Source organism: Coturnix japonica, chromosome 1 (genome assembly GCF_001577835.2).
Source record: "Coturnix japonica isolate 7356 chromosome 1, Coturnix japonica 2.1, whole genome shotgun sequence".
In the NCBI taxonomy this organism is placed as follows: domain Eukaryota; kingdom Metazoa; phylum Chordata; class Aves; order Galliformes; family Phasianidae; genus Coturnix; species Coturnix japonica.
In genome coordinates this window covers 174,975,533-174,991,816 of record NC_029516.1, presented here as the reverse complement: position 1 = coordinate 174,991,816, position 16,284 = coordinate 174,975,533, and the positions used below count along the sequence as shown (strand labels likewise).

Sequence of the window (16,284 nt, the reverse complement as noted above, 5' to 3'; positions counted from 1 at the left end):
TGCTGATGACCTCTTGACTCACATGGATGGTTTCTTCCTTTCCATGGATGCTGTCTTATTTTCTCTCACCTCAGTAGGAATCCTCATTTCTCCCTTTTTCTCATTGCAGGTTACCCAACGGGATATCCCACGGCTGCCCCAGCCTACAACCCAAACATGTATCCAACCAGCAGCCCCGGCTACGCTCCAGGTAAAACAGCTTCCCCCTTCCCCATGCTTATCATTCCTTCCTTTCATGTAATAGATGGAGAAATTTCAGAAACTGTGTCCTGTTTGGTGTCTTCATTGCCCATATCGCGTTCCCTTTCTTTCCTGAGGTGCTGGCAGACTCTGGTCTGTCCTGGTGTCCTACTGTCCTGGTGTTTTCTGTCCATCTCCTGCCCTTCACATCACCCTAATCTGTCTCTTCCAAAGCTGGAGCAAGTTCTGTCCAGCCAATCTCAAGTACAATCCCACACTGGTATTCCAAGGTATATCAGCCACACTCTTCTAAAATCTCTTTTTCCTTTGGCTTTCCCAAATCGAGCAGTTCTGTTCCCTGCTGAGGGGACATATTCATCATCTTCCCCCTCCCAGTTTTCTATGAAAGCTCAGCTCAGCTCAGTCCTTCTTTCCCCTACCTACCATTCCCCATCTGCCTCTGGGAAACCTTATTTTCAGGTACAAATTCCTCTCCATCCTTGCCCTGATGACCCAGACGTGTCTCCTGCCAGTCTCCCCTATCTATCTATCCCAGCTGGGATTTCACCCATTCCACCACACGCTGTGCTTTGTTCTGCTGTAGCTGACAAGAGAGATCTTCATTTTGCAGACCACATTCTCTTTTGCAGCCTTCTTTTCCAGTCCCTCTGCTGGCCATTCTGACAGGTAACAGGCTGATCTGGGTTGGCTCAGCTTCTTCACTGGAACCCAGCTCCCTGCTATCCCTGACCTTGACAAAATCTCCCCCATCCATTTGGATAGCTGATACAACAGTAATATTCCCAGTCCACCACTTTAACTATGCCATCGTCTCTCTCTTTGCCTTACTTTTGCTCATTGCAAGTGCAGTTTGCATGTCTTCATTTGCCCAGACTATTTCCCAATCCATTTATTCTCTCTTGCTTGGTGTCCAGAGCCTCATTGCTCGTGGCAAGCCCAGCCACCAACCTGTCCTGCCATCACTGCACCAAGTCCCTCAGTGCCATGTCCACACATCAAGGGCAGATAGCAACTAGACAAGGGGGACTGGTTTTAAACTAAAAGAGAGGAGATTTAAGACAGATGTGAAGAAGAAATACTTTACCTAAAGGGTGGTGACGCCCTGGCACTGCTGCCCAGAGATGGGGGTGCCCATCCCTTTGGGTGCCCATCACCATGGATGGGGCTGTGGGCACCTGGGGTCCCTGCCCATGGAGTGCTGGGGTTGGGTGGCCTTTAAGGTCCTTTGTAGCCCAAACCAGCCTGGGATCCACTGATCTCTGAAATACCCCCAGGGGTGGCACCGAATCACAGGGTTCAGGCTGGGAAGGACCTTCACAAGACCTTCACGTGGATCTGCACAACCTCCTGGCAGACCTGCCCATGAAAACTCCAGGAGGATTTGGGTTAATCAAAAGCTTAACAACATGGTTTAGGAATTGGGACTAATTTCATTATGCCACGGTCCTTTTAACATGAAAACAATCAATACATTAATAGTAGAGATCCCTGTGAACCAAACACACTTCCCTGCGACAGAGCCAATACTGCACTCCACAGCTCAGTTGATACAAAGCGATGCTAGACGTATTCAGTGAGGCCTTCAAGCCTCTAAAAACCTATTAACCTCATCTTAATTACGGCAGAAGCTAATGAGGTGTTCTGCTTAATGAGGGATACCTGAGCTGCCCAGCTAAATAAACCACTTGCTTTTTAATACAGTGCAAAGCTGTGATATACATTATTCTTTTTGGAGCTGAAGACTTCTCTTAGGCTTCCATTCAGGAAATCACTGAATCACAAAGATCTTTAAGACCCCCAAGTCCAACCCCAACCCATCCCCACCATTCCCACAGACCATGTCCCATGGATCAGGATCAAACCAAAGCTTTTGTAGTGTCTGAGCTGTGACATGAGTAGTCTTTCTGGAATCGGGACTTTTACTCCCCAAGAGGTGCTGGCCACAAGTAAATTCTCCTGGAAGATTTAATGCAGAAATAGTGAGGTGAGAAGAACTCTACAACAAAAATATTCCACACGTATTGGGAGTCTGTCCTGTCAGAAGTAGGCAGCATCCTCAGTGCTAAGAATGGGATGTAGAACAAACATAATAGAACACACTGGCCTGGAGATTGTAAAAACACGAGTGTATGGAGAGCAGCAGTGTGTGCAGAGCAGGGAGGCTAAATGCAGCATATTTACCTTTCCAAACAAGACTGGAAAAACAGAACGTGTCTGCACTGAGTGGTGAGAAGTCAAACTGGGGGCTTTGTTGTCACCATGGGTTTGCTCAAACCCCAAATATAAGTCGTTATAGACACAAATAGCAAGCAGTGGTGGAGCAAAGTGAATAGCTTCTTGTTCCTTGAGACTGAATCATAGAATGATAGACTCGCTGAATCGCCAAGGTTGGAAAAGACTTCCAAGATCATCTTATCTAATTGTTGACGTACCACCAATATTTTCCCATTAAACCATGTTCCTTAGTACGACATCTAAATGTTTCATGAGTATAAGACTGCAGTTCAAGGAGTCTCCTCTCCTCTCCTCTCCTCTCCTCTCCTCTCCTCTCCTCTCCTCTCCTCTCTTCTGCCTCCTCTCCTCTCTTCTTCCCCCTCTCCTCTCTTCTTCCCCCTCTCCTCTCTTCTTCCCCCTCTCCTCTCTTCCTTCCCCTCTCCTCTCCTCTCTCTCCTCTCCTCTCCTTTCCTCTCCTCTCCTCTCCTCTCCTCTCCTCTCCTCTTGTCCTATCTGTCTCTGTGGACAGACTGCTGGGGTGTCTGTCTGTCCTATGGGGAGAGCTTTGGATGGATCCTGCCTGTCCTTTTTGCTCATAAGAAATAGGAACCCAAAGTGATGTGTAGGAGCACTCTCAAATCACTCTGATTCAGTAAAGATGCCCTCACAGAAGACATTAAAGATGATGCTTTGCCAGATTGCTTTTTCAGCATAGATTATTGCTAAATAGCAGGAACAGGGTGAGAAATGGGACCTACCCAATACGAGAAAGTGTTTTGGTAATGTCCTGGGTTGGGCTGAAGGATAAACTATCTTCTCCTGAGCAAATGAGCTGCTTGAACCCACAACTAAAATAATACAGAAGTATTTGTGACAGATCGGATGGAGAAAAAAGAGGTCAACAAGGAAGTGTCCTGGTGGCCATTATGTCCCCAAGGGCATCCAGGAGCAGAGAGTTGTGCTGAAGGTTCTCCAAGTCATTGGTATTTGGGAATGGGATGGGGACAGTGGGGACATCCTCACCAGTGGGTCAGTGGGGCCAGGAGGAAAGTGGGGAGAGCTGAGCATCCCCTGCAGCCAGAGCAGTGCTCTCCTACCCTAAAATGGGATCAGCCTTCAGAAATTCCCTCGCCATTGTCCGCTGTGGAATAAGCTGCCCCAAACCTTGTTAGTCTGTGGCTTTCATAAGGACAAAACCATGGAGGCTTTGATTTCTCCTACCTTTGTCCCGGCAGCCCTGGCTGTGGGTGTTCTCTCTTTCATTACAAACACTTAGCCTCCCCCTTGCTTTGATTCTGGCTGTATTTTATGGCCACAATCCTTTGCAGCGTGCAGTTCTGCCATTCTATTAAGGCTTGGGTTACTGATTTATTTTATTATTAAGCACTGCAAATAATCAATTGTCTGTTGCCTTGGATTTGCATGATGTGAAAAGGGAAGCGAAAGCCCTGGTCCATCTCCTTTGTGCCACTCAGCCTTTTGTCCCTCTCCCATCTGAAGAGCACTCCTAATCTCTGCAGACTTTCTTTCTCTGCTCATTTTCTGTCTCCCCTCTCCGGATCTCTTTGTTACGTGGCTCAATGCTCAATCAGAAGAGTCTTGGCGGCTTTCTCGACGGTTAAACTTTTTGTTTATCATCTTTAAGAATACTTGTAATAGTTTTGAGAATAGAAAGATCCTGAAGGCCAGAAAGCTGCCAGGCCATTTTCCAAGAAGAACAAAAATCTTCCAGTGCCTAACGATGCATGAACACAGCATGGCCAAGCATTGCCTCGGCTAGGAAATGGCAAAGGTCGGAACCAGCGCTCCTCCAGACAGCTCTGCACAGGATGGCTGTCCGCCACATAAACACCCTCAAGATTAATACAGTTTAGCATCATGAAATCACTGAGTGATTCATTCAGGCTGGAAAAGACCTCTAAGATTCCCAACCCATCCCAAGCACAGCTTCATCTTGGGCAGAGAATGGCTTGAGAACAGCCCTGAGGAGAAGGATTTGGGGCTGTTGCTGGATGAGAGATTGGCCAGGCTGGATGGGGCTGTGAGCAACCTGGGCTAGAAGTGTCCCTTCCTACAGCAGGGGGTTGGGTCTGTGTGATGTTCAAAGTCCCTTCCAACCCAAACCATTCTGTGATTCCATGGTTCTATCCCACCTTACCCACTGACCACATCCATCAGTGCCACGTGTTCACAGTTCTGGATCCCATCCACGGGTGGTGACCCCACCACCTCCATGGGCAGAACATTCCCCATTGAAGAGATTTCACCATATTTTGAGGTTAGTCCCATAGGGATGATGGATGCTGTCATGGATTTTGCTGTGCATGTGGGGCAAGGCTTGCTCAGAGCATGAGTTCCACTTTCAGCCCCACAAAGACTGTATCTCCCAGCCTTATCTTTCATAGAGAAGGCTGCAGTCCTGGTTTGGACCTTTCTGAAATGTAAAAGCCTGAAAATGCTGCATAGGCAACTCTGGAAGACAGGCACAGGCTCAGCACCTTCCTATATCCACCCGTAGATGGAAAAATGACCTAAAGGAGAAAATTAAGAGTATTTCAGAGACAACTGATGCAAAACCAGCTCTAAGAAAGGTTCCATCAGTGTGTACATTGTGGGGTGGGCAACGTTCCCATCTGTGTTAAATGGAACGGAGTCCAGGCGACGCTGTGGTGCAGTGGCTGAGTTAAAACCAGTCGTCTGTGTCAGTACAAAGAGCATTCGCTCAATTTGAATCAACTGCTGTCATCCAGGAGGCTGGAAATAACCCAGCCACAGAAACGAACCCGCCGTCAGGGTTCACATACCGTCCATCAGACACGTTGGGATCAGAGGGGATCAGCTTTCCTTTTAACATCTGCAGTTCTGAAAGCATCCAACTCGTTGGCAATGAATTTTCAAGCAATTTGAGATGTCGAGCCCTTTGCAGGCCCTCTGCAGAGATGCTGTTCCCAATGCATCCCCTCAGCCAGCAAGGTGCTGCCATTCAGACCTGGGTGGCGGATGTTTGAGTTGGCCAAAATCCTTTAGGAACAAGTAAAGCACTCATCACAAACCCAAGTTTAATCTACTTGGATATCTGAGACTCTTTCTGTAGGTTAACCATGCAAATGTGCCCCTTGGTGCTGTTTAGAAGAGAGATTTTGAGGGGTGGGAGAGCATCCTCTGCTTGTGGCTTATGAGTCCTCAAATGCTTTTCAAGTACCTTCTGCTTTCACCATCTATGTCCCCCATGTACCCATGTGATGGTCACCAGCACCAAGCTGGATGCCAGCGGTGTTTGGTGCCTGTTGTTGACCTCATGGCTCCCATGAAAACCACATCAAGACATTGGGATCCACATGGAAAATAAAGGATTTAGCACTCTAGACTTCTGAGTGTCCCACGTGGAGACCTGGAGATGGCTTTGGGAAGGGATGGAGTCCCACAGACCCTCCAGATCCAACACCAGCAGGGACAGGATTGGAAATGACAGGAACTGGTCTTGATTGCTCAAGGACCACTTCCTCCAAGGTCAAGATGAGTAGATCTGTAAGAGGATGAAATCAGGCAAAGCTGGGAGGAGATCTGCATGGATGAGCAATGAGCTCATGGGGCAATTCATGGGGAAGAAGAAAGCCTATGGAATGTGAAGAAGGGATTTGGCCACTTGGGAGGAATATAGGAATATAGGAATGCCTACAGGGATGCCGCAAGGAAGGCTGGAGCCCACCTGGAATTAAATCTGATGAGGGAAGTCAAGGGCAACAAAAAAGACTTATATAGGTGTGTCTTAAAGGAGGGCTGGGGGAAATGTGGGTCTGCTGCTGGATGAGGTGAGTGATAAAAGGACACTGAGAGGGTGGGCTTTCTGAATGCCTTCTTTGCTTCAGTCTTCAGTGATGAGTGCCCCTTGAGAATCCCAGACACTGGAGCTAAGAGAGAGGGTTTGGGGAGAGGAAGACTTCCCGTTGGTCGAGTTAGATCTGGTCAGAGACTGTCTAGGCAAACATGATGTGCCCAAATCCATGGATCCTGATGGGATGCACCCGTATGTGCTGAGTTGGCAGAAGTGGTTTTCAGGCCGCCCTCTGTCATCTTTGAGAGGTCATGGAGAACAAGAGAGGTGCCTGAAGACTGAAGGACAGCCAACATCATACTGGTCTTCAAAAAGGACAAGAAGGATCCGGGCCACTGCAGGCAGCCAGAGTCACCTCCATCCATGGGGAAGTGATGGGACAGCTTGTTCTGGATGCTATCTCTGAGGCATTGGAGGAGAAAAAGGTTATCAGGAGTAGTCAGTGTGGATTCACTGAGGGCAAATCATGCTCAACCAACCTGGTGCCTTCTATGGCTGGATAGATGGGGGGACAACACTGAAATAATCCCTTTCAAGCTTGTCAAACTGAGCAGCTAAAATCATTGTGTGCTGTGGAGACACGAGACATTTCAGTTCTAAAGACAAAAACAGTAATGTATGTCTCCATTAAGCTGGTTCCTTCCTAGGCAGTCTGCTGTCCTGACTTGCCTGCCTTGTTTCAGCTCTCCTCATCAGTGCCTGCTTTTCATTTTGCTGAAAGTAGGGCATGCACTTTTCGCTTTCACTGTGCCCATTAATAATGCAGCAGAGAATAATGCTCCGTGTCCATTGCTGCAGTGCCTGCACTGAGCAGAATGGATGTTTCTAGCAGCAGCCCATAAAATGCTCAATGGCTCAGTGGGGTTGTGCTGTGGCATAGGATGGGGGCTGTGAGCCCTCTTTGCTGCTGCATCCTCCCTGCAGGAAGCATTGCTCTGCAGTGCATAGGCATGCACTGTATCATCTGCTTGGTCCTTATCAATCTTGGGTGTATGGCCAAGTGGTGAAAGTGAATCAGATTTTGAATGTTTAGAACTGTTGGTCATGGAATAACTGAGGTTGGATGAGACCACTGAGGTCATCGAATCCAACCATGGACTCATACTGTGCCCACATCAGTCTGTAAGACCAAGACCAAGCAGGATCGTTCCCTTGGGTTTCATCCCCTCTGTTGTGTGTAGGCAGAGCTGACATAGTTCTGTGGCTCTGGAGGCCATGGGGAGCTGAGTGCAGAGAGCCTGGCTGCTGAGCCAGCTATTAGAACAGCTCCATAGTTTCAGAAGAAAAATGGACAGGAAAATACCTGTTAAGCCTTTCCCAGAGGCAGCGGCTCTGCTAGGGCTCTGCTATCTCCATAGATGTGCTTTCACCTTAAGTGTAATGGCAGCCCTTGCGTCGTAGAGTGGTAGAATATCCCAAGAATGCAGAGAAAACTATCCCAAACCATGCTTCTACCTGCTCTCCTTCCAGAGTTTCCAAAGACCCCATTGATGGGGTGGGATGCTCTGTACCCACCACACGGGGCTAGAATGCAAATAAAATGCCTTGTACCCCTCTCACTGGGATTTCCAACTAGGAAACATGAGGGACAGCTGTTCCTTGTCCCCATGCATGGGGACCCAATCCTGCCCGGCACTGCAGCTTGTGTTGCCTTGTTTCAATGCTTCTTATGCACCTAGACTCTCTACGTCAGATCTGTTGGCTGGAAGTCATGATTCAGTACGTGCTTATTGCATAAAAGCACTAAACCGCTGCTCTGAAAAGCCATGAGTCCCTAGAGCTGTCCCCAGGGATGTCCACAAAGCCACCCGTGTTGGCTGTGTGCCCCATGTAGGTCTTCAGACCAGTCTCTTGGCTCAGGAGAGTGGTCGCTTCTGTGGGGTTTAATGGGGAGGTGATGGGTTTTATGGAGGTGGTGATGAGTTCAGTGCACAAACAATCCCACCATGGGATACTCAGTATGGAATTCCTACACGTGCTTGTCCCTAAAAGAGGGGATAAAAAGGGATCAGGGCAGCAAAGTGGTTCCAGTGGGCCAAGAATGGGGGTGGCTGTGTCTTCCTTGCTCTAATGTTTCTCTTCTTTCTCACTCAAGCTACACTTCTGATGAAGCAAGCCTGGCCACAGACCTCCTCCTCCTGTGCCACAGAGGGCACCTTCCACCTCCCGGTGGACACTGGGACCGAGAACAGAACCTACCAGGCTTCTTCTGCAGCATTCAGTAAATAAACCTTTTCTTCTGGGGTTTTTCTCAGTTGTTTTGTGCTGGAGGGGTTAGTTTTGATGTTAAATGACCCTCTGCAAGGCTGCAGAGTGTCCCGCGTGGGTGAAGTACCCATCACAGGGTATCTGCTCTCATTCCAAGAGGAGGTTTGGATGTTGGGAAGACTTGAAAAGGGGTGTCCCTGTCATTCCGTGTAGCAGGGGCTGGAACCCCAACGTGGGACGTGGGCTCTGCATCCTAATTGCAGTGGCCCAAATGGTGAGTTATTGGGAAGTCTCAGCACGTAACTGGTAGAAGATCAGGTATCACTCAGAAGTTTTCCCTTGCAGTTCAGCTCATGCCTGGATGTGATTTTCCTCCCTGTTGTGCTGCTGCAGTTGAGTTTCCTCCCCTTGAAACCAAGGGGGACAAGAGCTGAGCCTGCAGGTACCGTGGTAGGAAAGGATTTGGGGGAAAAATGTGGGATGAGGGAGGTGATGAGGAGCCTTGGTGGCAATGATGGAAGCAATGGGGTTGGGTGAGCAAAGGGGTGAGGACAGGAAGCAAGGAGTGGGGGTGGAAATGGATAAATGGGGAACTACAGCTCCCCATGTCCCTACAGCTCTTCATGGCCCTACAGCCCCTCATGGCCCTACAGCCCTTCGTGGCCCTACAGCCCCTCATGGCCCTACAGCTCCTCATGGCCCTACAGCCCCTCATGGCCCTGCAGCCCTTTATGGCCTTCCAGGTCCTCTGTTTCTGTTAGCTTGGAGCAGAAGCCGATCCCTCCCCCTACCACAACCCTTCAGGAGCTGTAGGGCCATGAGGTCTCCCCTGAGCTCCTCTGCTCCACACCGACCCATCCCATTTCTCTCAGCAACTCCCATAGCACTGTGCTCCAGACCTTTAGAGCTTTCCATGGGCATCATCAGCAAAGCATCACATTCTGCAGTCATTCTGGGGTGAATGGTGCCCTACTCAGCGCAGAGCTTTCATCCTCACCTCCCTCCATTCCCCATCACCCTTAGGGTAAAAATCAGTGCAATGCAGTGCAATTCTGCACTGTGGGATCCGTGGGGTTGAGATTTCTGGGGTGGTATGAGGGATTTAATCAGCAATTTTAATAGGAGCTGGAGCTCCTATTGCTTCCTATTGCTTTTTATTAAAATCCCAGCCCTCTGTAGAACCATGGCACGGGCTGGGTGAACTCCTAATCCTCCTAAGGCATTAGGTTGTCATAATTAGGCTTTAAAATTAGCTGTCAGACACGCGTTTGTGAGGGGAGCACAAATCATTGTGTGACATTAAAACTTGGCTGTGAGCTGCTTTTACCCACAAATCGGTGCAGATTGCTCACTTATTTCCCCCCTTGATTTATAAATGAGGAAGGTTGCATCTGTCTGGACTATTGTGTTTAACACCTTTGTTTAATAGAGCAATTAAATTGTCTGTGATTCAGCAGTGGGGAAACTGCAGCAAGGTCCAGTGTCTGCATTTGTAGTGGGCTGAGGGGTGGCCTTATGTCCCTACAGCTCCTTGTGGTCCTACAGCTCCTCATGATGTTCCTACAGCTCCTCGTGGTGTCCCTACAACTCCTCATGATCCAACAATTCCTCATGTCCCTACAGCCCCTCATGGCCCTACAGCTTCTCATGGCCCTACAATTCCTCATGGCCCTACAATTCCTCATGGCCCTACAGCTTCTCATGGCCCTACAATTCCTCCTGGCCTTACATCTCCTCATGGTGGCTCTACAGCTCCTTGTGGTGGCCCTACAGCTCCTTGTGGACCTACAGCCCCTCATGGTCCTGCAAATCCTCATGACCATACAGCTCCACATGGTGTCCCTACAGCTCCTCGTGTCCCTACAGCTCCTTATGGTGTCCCTACAGCTCCTTATTGTGCCCCTACAGCTCCTTATGGTGGCCCTACAGCTCCTCGTGGCCCTACAGCTCCTTATGGTGTCCCTACAGCTCCTCGTGTCCCTGCAGCTCCTCATGGTGGCCCTACAGCTCCTTGTTGCCCTACAGCTCCATGATGGCCCTACAACAGAATGGAGTTCTCCCCATGGACCCTCCAGCACACTGAGGCTTCAGCACAGGGATCCCTGCATCTATTCCATCTCTGTTCTGCACTCTGCCTTGAGTCCCACTAAGGGAACCAGACCCTTTCTGTTTAATTAACACTTTTATTCCTAATCTGCAGCATAGCAGAAGGCAACAAGATGCTGTTCACAGTCCCTGGAAAGCGCCTTATTATCTTCATGCTGTGTATTAGCAAACTTGAAATCCTGTCCTTCGTTAATTGATGCCTTGAGTGCTGATGGAGTAAATGAGTCCATTATGTCTGAGTGTTGGGATGTGAGCTGCTGAGCCTTGAACTTCTCCATCCTACTCAGTGTTTGGGGCCAATGGGCCCCATTTGCCCTCAAAGAAGACTTAAAGCACAGCTTTAAGAATTCTTGAGGATTTTCCCTCAGTTTAGCACTGAAGAATCATCAAATCATAGAGTCACCAAGGTTGGGAATGACCTCCAAGATCATTCAGTCCAGCCAACCCAACCCCAGCCCATGTTCCCAGGTGATGCCCCAGATGACTGGAGGAAGGGTCACATCACTCCCATATACAAGAAGGGGAGCAGGGAGGACCCGGGGAACTACAGGCCGGTGAGTCTCACCTCTGTGCCCGGGAAGATCATGGAACAGATCCTCCTGGACAACATGCTGGATCACATGAGGAATGAGCGTGTGATACGAGACAGCCAGCACGGCTTCACCAGGGGAAGGTCATGCTTAACTTATCTTGTGGCCTTCTATGATGTAGTGACGGCGTTGGTGGATGAAGGGAAGGCGACCGATGTCATTTACCTGGACCTGAGCAAGGCCTTTGACATGGTCCCCCATCACATCCTCATCTCCAAATGAGGGAAGTGGATTTGATGGGGTGGACAACTAGATGGATAAGCAATTGGTTGAAAGGCCGCAGACAGAGGGTGGTGGTCAATGGCTCTATGTCCAGGTGGGAGCCGGCGGTAACGAGCGGCGTCCCTCAAGGGTCTGTCTTGGGACCGGTGCTCTTTAACATCTTTATTAATGACATCGATGAGGGAATGGAGTGCACCCTCAGCAAGTTTGCTGACGACACCAAGCTGAGTGGTGCAGTCGATACGGAGGGAGGAACGGATGCCATTCAGAGGGACCTTGACAGGCTGGAAAGCTGGGCTCGGGTGAACCTAATGAGGTTCAACATGGCAAAGTGCAAGGTTTTGCACTTGGGCCGGAAGAACCCCAGGCACCTGTACAGGCTGGGAGGAGTTGTCCTTAAGGACGTGGGGGTCCTGATGGACAAGAGACTTAACATGAGTCTGCAGCCCGGAAAGCAAATGGGATCCTGGGCTCCATCAGGAGAGGGGTGTTCAGCAGGGATAGGGAGGTGATTGTCCCTCTCTACTCTGCTCTTGTGAGGCCCCATCCTGTGGTCAGCAGGTTCCAGCTCAGCTGATAGATCACGGTGTCCTTTGTTTGGGATGGATTTCCCCATTTTGGAACTGATCCTTCACCTTGATTCATCAGCTCAGCACCTATCAAATGCTTTCCTTAGAGCTCAGCCACCTGCAGTGTGCGCTCACTGCTCATCACCGATGCACAGAGCCTGCAGATATAGAGGTGTTGGAAGAGCAGCTGTTAACACAAGGGGACCTTTGTAGGCACAGGGGACGTTTTTGGTGGTGATAAACAAGCCTCATATCCCTATTAGGTTCTTAGGGACATGGAGGGACCAGCGTGGTGGGTTTGTGGGTTCGGGCGTTTGCTTTCTGGTTGTTTGAACTGACAGTGCCATCATAGTACCATGCAGTTATAAGCCTTGCTCTCTGCTGACATACCTGGAGAGAAGCTGGGTGGAACAGCCTCACAGCTGAATGGAAGGAGAGCCCTTCCCCTCCTCTTGCTGCTTTTTGTGGGGATGTGACAGCATTGCTGCCCTGTGAAGTGAGATCCTGCAGCAATGAAGTTCTTTTACTCACTGCAGGAAAGGTGAGAGGACAAAAACATGGGGAGGAGAGAGGAGAAGAAACTTAATTTCAGGAACTAGACACGCAAGTGGCTCTGATTCTGTGGCCTCAGGCTGCATGGAGTCCTGTGGGACCATGCTTTGCCTTTGTGCTGAGAAACTGGGTGCTCATAGACCTCACATAGGCAGCAATTTGGAGGACAGATTGCAGCCCTTCCCAGGCAAGACCAGCTGTATCCAGCCCTCAGAATGCTGCCGACACCTGAACACCTCCAGGCAGCGGATTTGGGGCTGGCTGCCTTATTTTGCAGAGGGAAGAGCCAGAGGAAGGGTCCTGCACTGAGTGGCAGTGGTTGCAGTGGTTTGTGAGCATGGGAATGGGATGTTTGTGATGCTGGTGCTGCCCTTGGCAGCCTCTCTCAGCTGCAAGGCCATTTTTACCCCCCTTAAGCCTTCCCTTTTACCCCCCTTTACCTTCCCTTAAGTCTCCCTGCTGCACCATGGTCCATCCCCTTCACTCTAAGTGATGCTACAGCTCCAGCCCTCCTACCAACAGCATCTCTCCCCGCTGAGCCCAAGGGGGCAGCAGGACCTGAGTCCAGAGCTGTGAGCCCTGTGGCTGTCTCACCAGCTACAAACCTCTGCTTTCTTCACCAGGGTACACTGCGGGGACTCCCTACAAGGTCCCACCGACCCAGAGCAACAACGCGCCTCCTCCCTACTCTCCGTCTCCGAATCCATACCAAACTGCTATGTACCCCATCAGAAGTGCCTACCCACAGCAGAACCTGTACACCCAGGTACGTGCCTCACTCTGCATCTCCCACCACCACCTGATACGTCCCCTTGGGCTCTTTCCTCCCCAAATCCCACATGTGAACACTGGGGCTCGGGTGTCAATGCCATACATGAGCTTGTGGTCCCCATCCCGGTGGCATCCCATGGGCCTTGCTCTCCTGCTTCCTATGGCACAGCCCCCTTTGTCACCTTCACCAGCATGGCCCAGATTTGTGTCCTTGAGCTCCTGGCTGGGCTCCCAGCGCCATCTTCTGTGCTCCAGCATTGCTTTCTGCCTCCAGCCATGCACCAGAGCCAAGACCCCATGTTGGACAGGTGTCCTCCAAAAATCTCCTTGCTGCCTCTTCCTGTAGGAGATAATGAGCTCCTTGCAGCACTCTGGCCCTGCAGCTTTCCTGGCTTTTCTTTTTTTTTCCTTCCACTTTAATGGCTAATAGGACTTCTCTTGCAGCAGTGACCTGGTTTCTCCATGCCAGGTTGCATTCAGAGCATCTCCTCTGCCCCATTTTGTCCACTTTCCTTCCATTAGCTGAGCACAGGGGAAGCTATCAGGGTCAGAAGTGTGCTCAGGTGCTCTCTGCTGGTTCCTGACATGCTCCCCATCACCTGGCACAAAAGATGGAGGCAGCTTTGCCAGCAGCTCTTTGCTGCCATTGGGACTTAATCCTGCAGGGTGACCCTTGCTGTGTCGGAACAGTGGAGCCTGGTGTCAAGCTCAGGCATTTTGCAAGGAAGATGCTGGCTGCTGAGATGAGTACAGGCAGGAGAAGGCTGAATCAGGATCATAGAGTCACCAAGGTTGGAAAATACCTCCCAAGATCTTCCAGCCCAGACAACCACCCACCACCACTATTTGCCCATGGAAGGTTGTGTGCTGTCCTGATCCTGGGCTGGGCATGCAGCTGAATCCCAGGAAGGCTATCAGCTGCTCCATGCTCTGCTCTACCAGAAGGGTATCAGGCTGATTTCTGTCCCCTTCCACATCTCTCTTGGCAAGTTCTTCCCTTCCTCAATGTAATGCAGTGTGTCTACAATCCACCCTGAAAGGAAGAAGTAATATGATAGTTCATCCGTTTCTCCTTTCCCCCCTTCATCCATACCTGAAGGGCTTCTCCCATGCCTGTCCCAGACTGCAATAAGATCTCCCCTCATTGTTCTCAGCCCTCTGATCCCTCCGACCTTCCCTGTTCTTGCAGCACTGCACTGCTCACGTTTCGGGATCACCGTTACATGGGATGTGGGGCTTTCTCTGTTGGCTCCTTTCTTTTCTCCCCCTTGTTTCCAGCTCCCTCGGCTCTCAGTAGCCCGGATTTCAGAACCCCTCTGTCTCCTTTTGGAAACCTGAGGAGCTGGTGCTCCCTTTTGTCTGCCCGCTTCCCGCGCCGAGGCAGGCCCTTTGGGATCAGATGGGGCCACAGTTCCTCCTTCCCTTAGTTCTCTTGCTCATTTTGCATGCCAGCAGCCAACATACTTTGGACTTGGCCCCATTTCATCCCATCAAACCATGCAGTGTTTTATGGAACCATGGGATTGTTAAGGTTGGGAAAGACTGCTAAGTCCATCAAGTCCAACCATTGACCCATCACCGCCATGCCCCCTACCCATGATCATATGAATCCATATAGAATCATGGAATTGCTCAGGTTGGAAAAGACCTTAAAGATCATCAAGTCCAACTGCAACCCAACCATCCTGCCCTAGAAACCCTCCACTAAGTCGTGTCCCTGAGCACCACATCCAATGGATCTTAATAATAAATGGATCATAAATGGATCTTAAATGCATTCAGGGGTGGTGACTCAACCACCTCCCTGGGGACCCCATTCCAGTGCTTATTGCCATTCCCTCTGGAGGAATAAATAAATCCTTCTGTTTGAAATTGTCCTGGGAGGAACTTGGAAAGGGGTGGAGGCTGGAAGAACTTCTAGAGAATGGGAAAAAATGTGGATTGGGGGTTTCTTTCCCAGCTGTGTGTGCTCCATCCATTGGGACCAGCCGTGCCGATACATGCTCGGGACGTGGGCTTTCTGTGGGATGACAAAGCCGGTGGTGTTTTCCCTTTCTCAAACAGGGAGCTTATTATACCCAGCCAGTGTACGCGGCACAGCCTCACGTTATCCATCACACCACCGTGGTTCAGCCCAACAGCATCCCCTCGGCCATCTACCCGGCCCCTGTCGCTGCGCCCCGCACCAACGGCGTGGCCATGGGGATGGTCGCTGGCACCACCATGGCCATGTCAGCAGGTAAGAGGCTCCTCTTTGGCCCCACAGATCCAGAGCAGTGGGTTCAGCTCTTGGATGGGACAAACCCAAGCAACCCACACAGGCAGATATCAATTAGTTTGCACTTCATGCTGATACCACTCAAGGCCGTAGGGCTGCAGAGGAGCTCTTCCATTTGTTGTGCCCTAGAGGGATTCACTTTTGCACTCTGTTCCACAAATAAAGCAACAGCCAAGCTCACCCTTCTCCAGCCATGGCTGCATTTCTACTCTCGAGCTCTTTGTTAAGATACTTACCATCCTGCAGCACACACTTAATGAAACAAGTATTAACCTTGGTTTACACATCACTCTCAAATCCTGTGTGTTGCATGCATGGGGTAATTTCAGTCCTCGTAAAACATGATTAACTGAAGACACATTAAGTCACTGAGCCAGGCTGTGGGCTGTTTTATTTTTTTCCAAAGCCTGTATTTCTCTCCTCAGAGGTTCTCCAGAAAACAATTCATAGCACTGTGTGCTGAATTATGCAAAGAAAGGCATTGTTCACCCATTTGCATCTGCATTAGCTGAGAAATAGGGCTCTGTTGACTCCCTGTTATACGGAGGGATTGCAGCCTGTGCCTCACAAGAACCACTCTGAGATATTTACTACTGTTGCTTGCACTGAGAAGTGGGCAGATGTAATTAATGCATTCAGGATGCCCTAAAGTTCCAAGCACCCCATTACTCTTAGAGCAGAAACATTTGAGATCGTATTCTCCCTTTTTGAGTCTGCTGAAGGCACCGTGCACAATCT

The 16,284-nt window shown here is 50.0% G+C and overlaps 1 protein-coding gene across 3 annotated transcripts in view; it reads left to right on the top strand.

Annotated features, from left to right (window-relative positions):
- Nucleotides 1-16,284, top strand: part of FAM168A (family with sequence similarity 168 member A) — an 88,765-nt gene that overhangs the window by 67,062 nt on the left and 5,419 nt on the right. For 2 of the 3 annotated variants that reach the window (XM_032442318.1, XM_032442317.1), the window contains 4 exons: nucleotides 110-190; nucleotides 8,346-8,471; nucleotides 13,121-13,263; nucleotides 15,333-15,507. In XM_032442318.1, the coding sequence (XP_032298209.1) occupies nucleotides 157-190; nucleotides 8,346-8,471; nucleotides 13,121-13,263; nucleotides 15,333-15,507 (478 nt within the window). In that variant the 5' untranslated portion in view covers nucleotides 110-156. The remainder of the gene's footprint in view (nucleotides 1-109; nucleotides 191-8,345; nucleotides 8,472-13,120; nucleotides 13,264-15,332; nucleotides 15,508-16,284) is intronic. The other variant, XM_015852665.2, reaches the window with a different exon arrangement.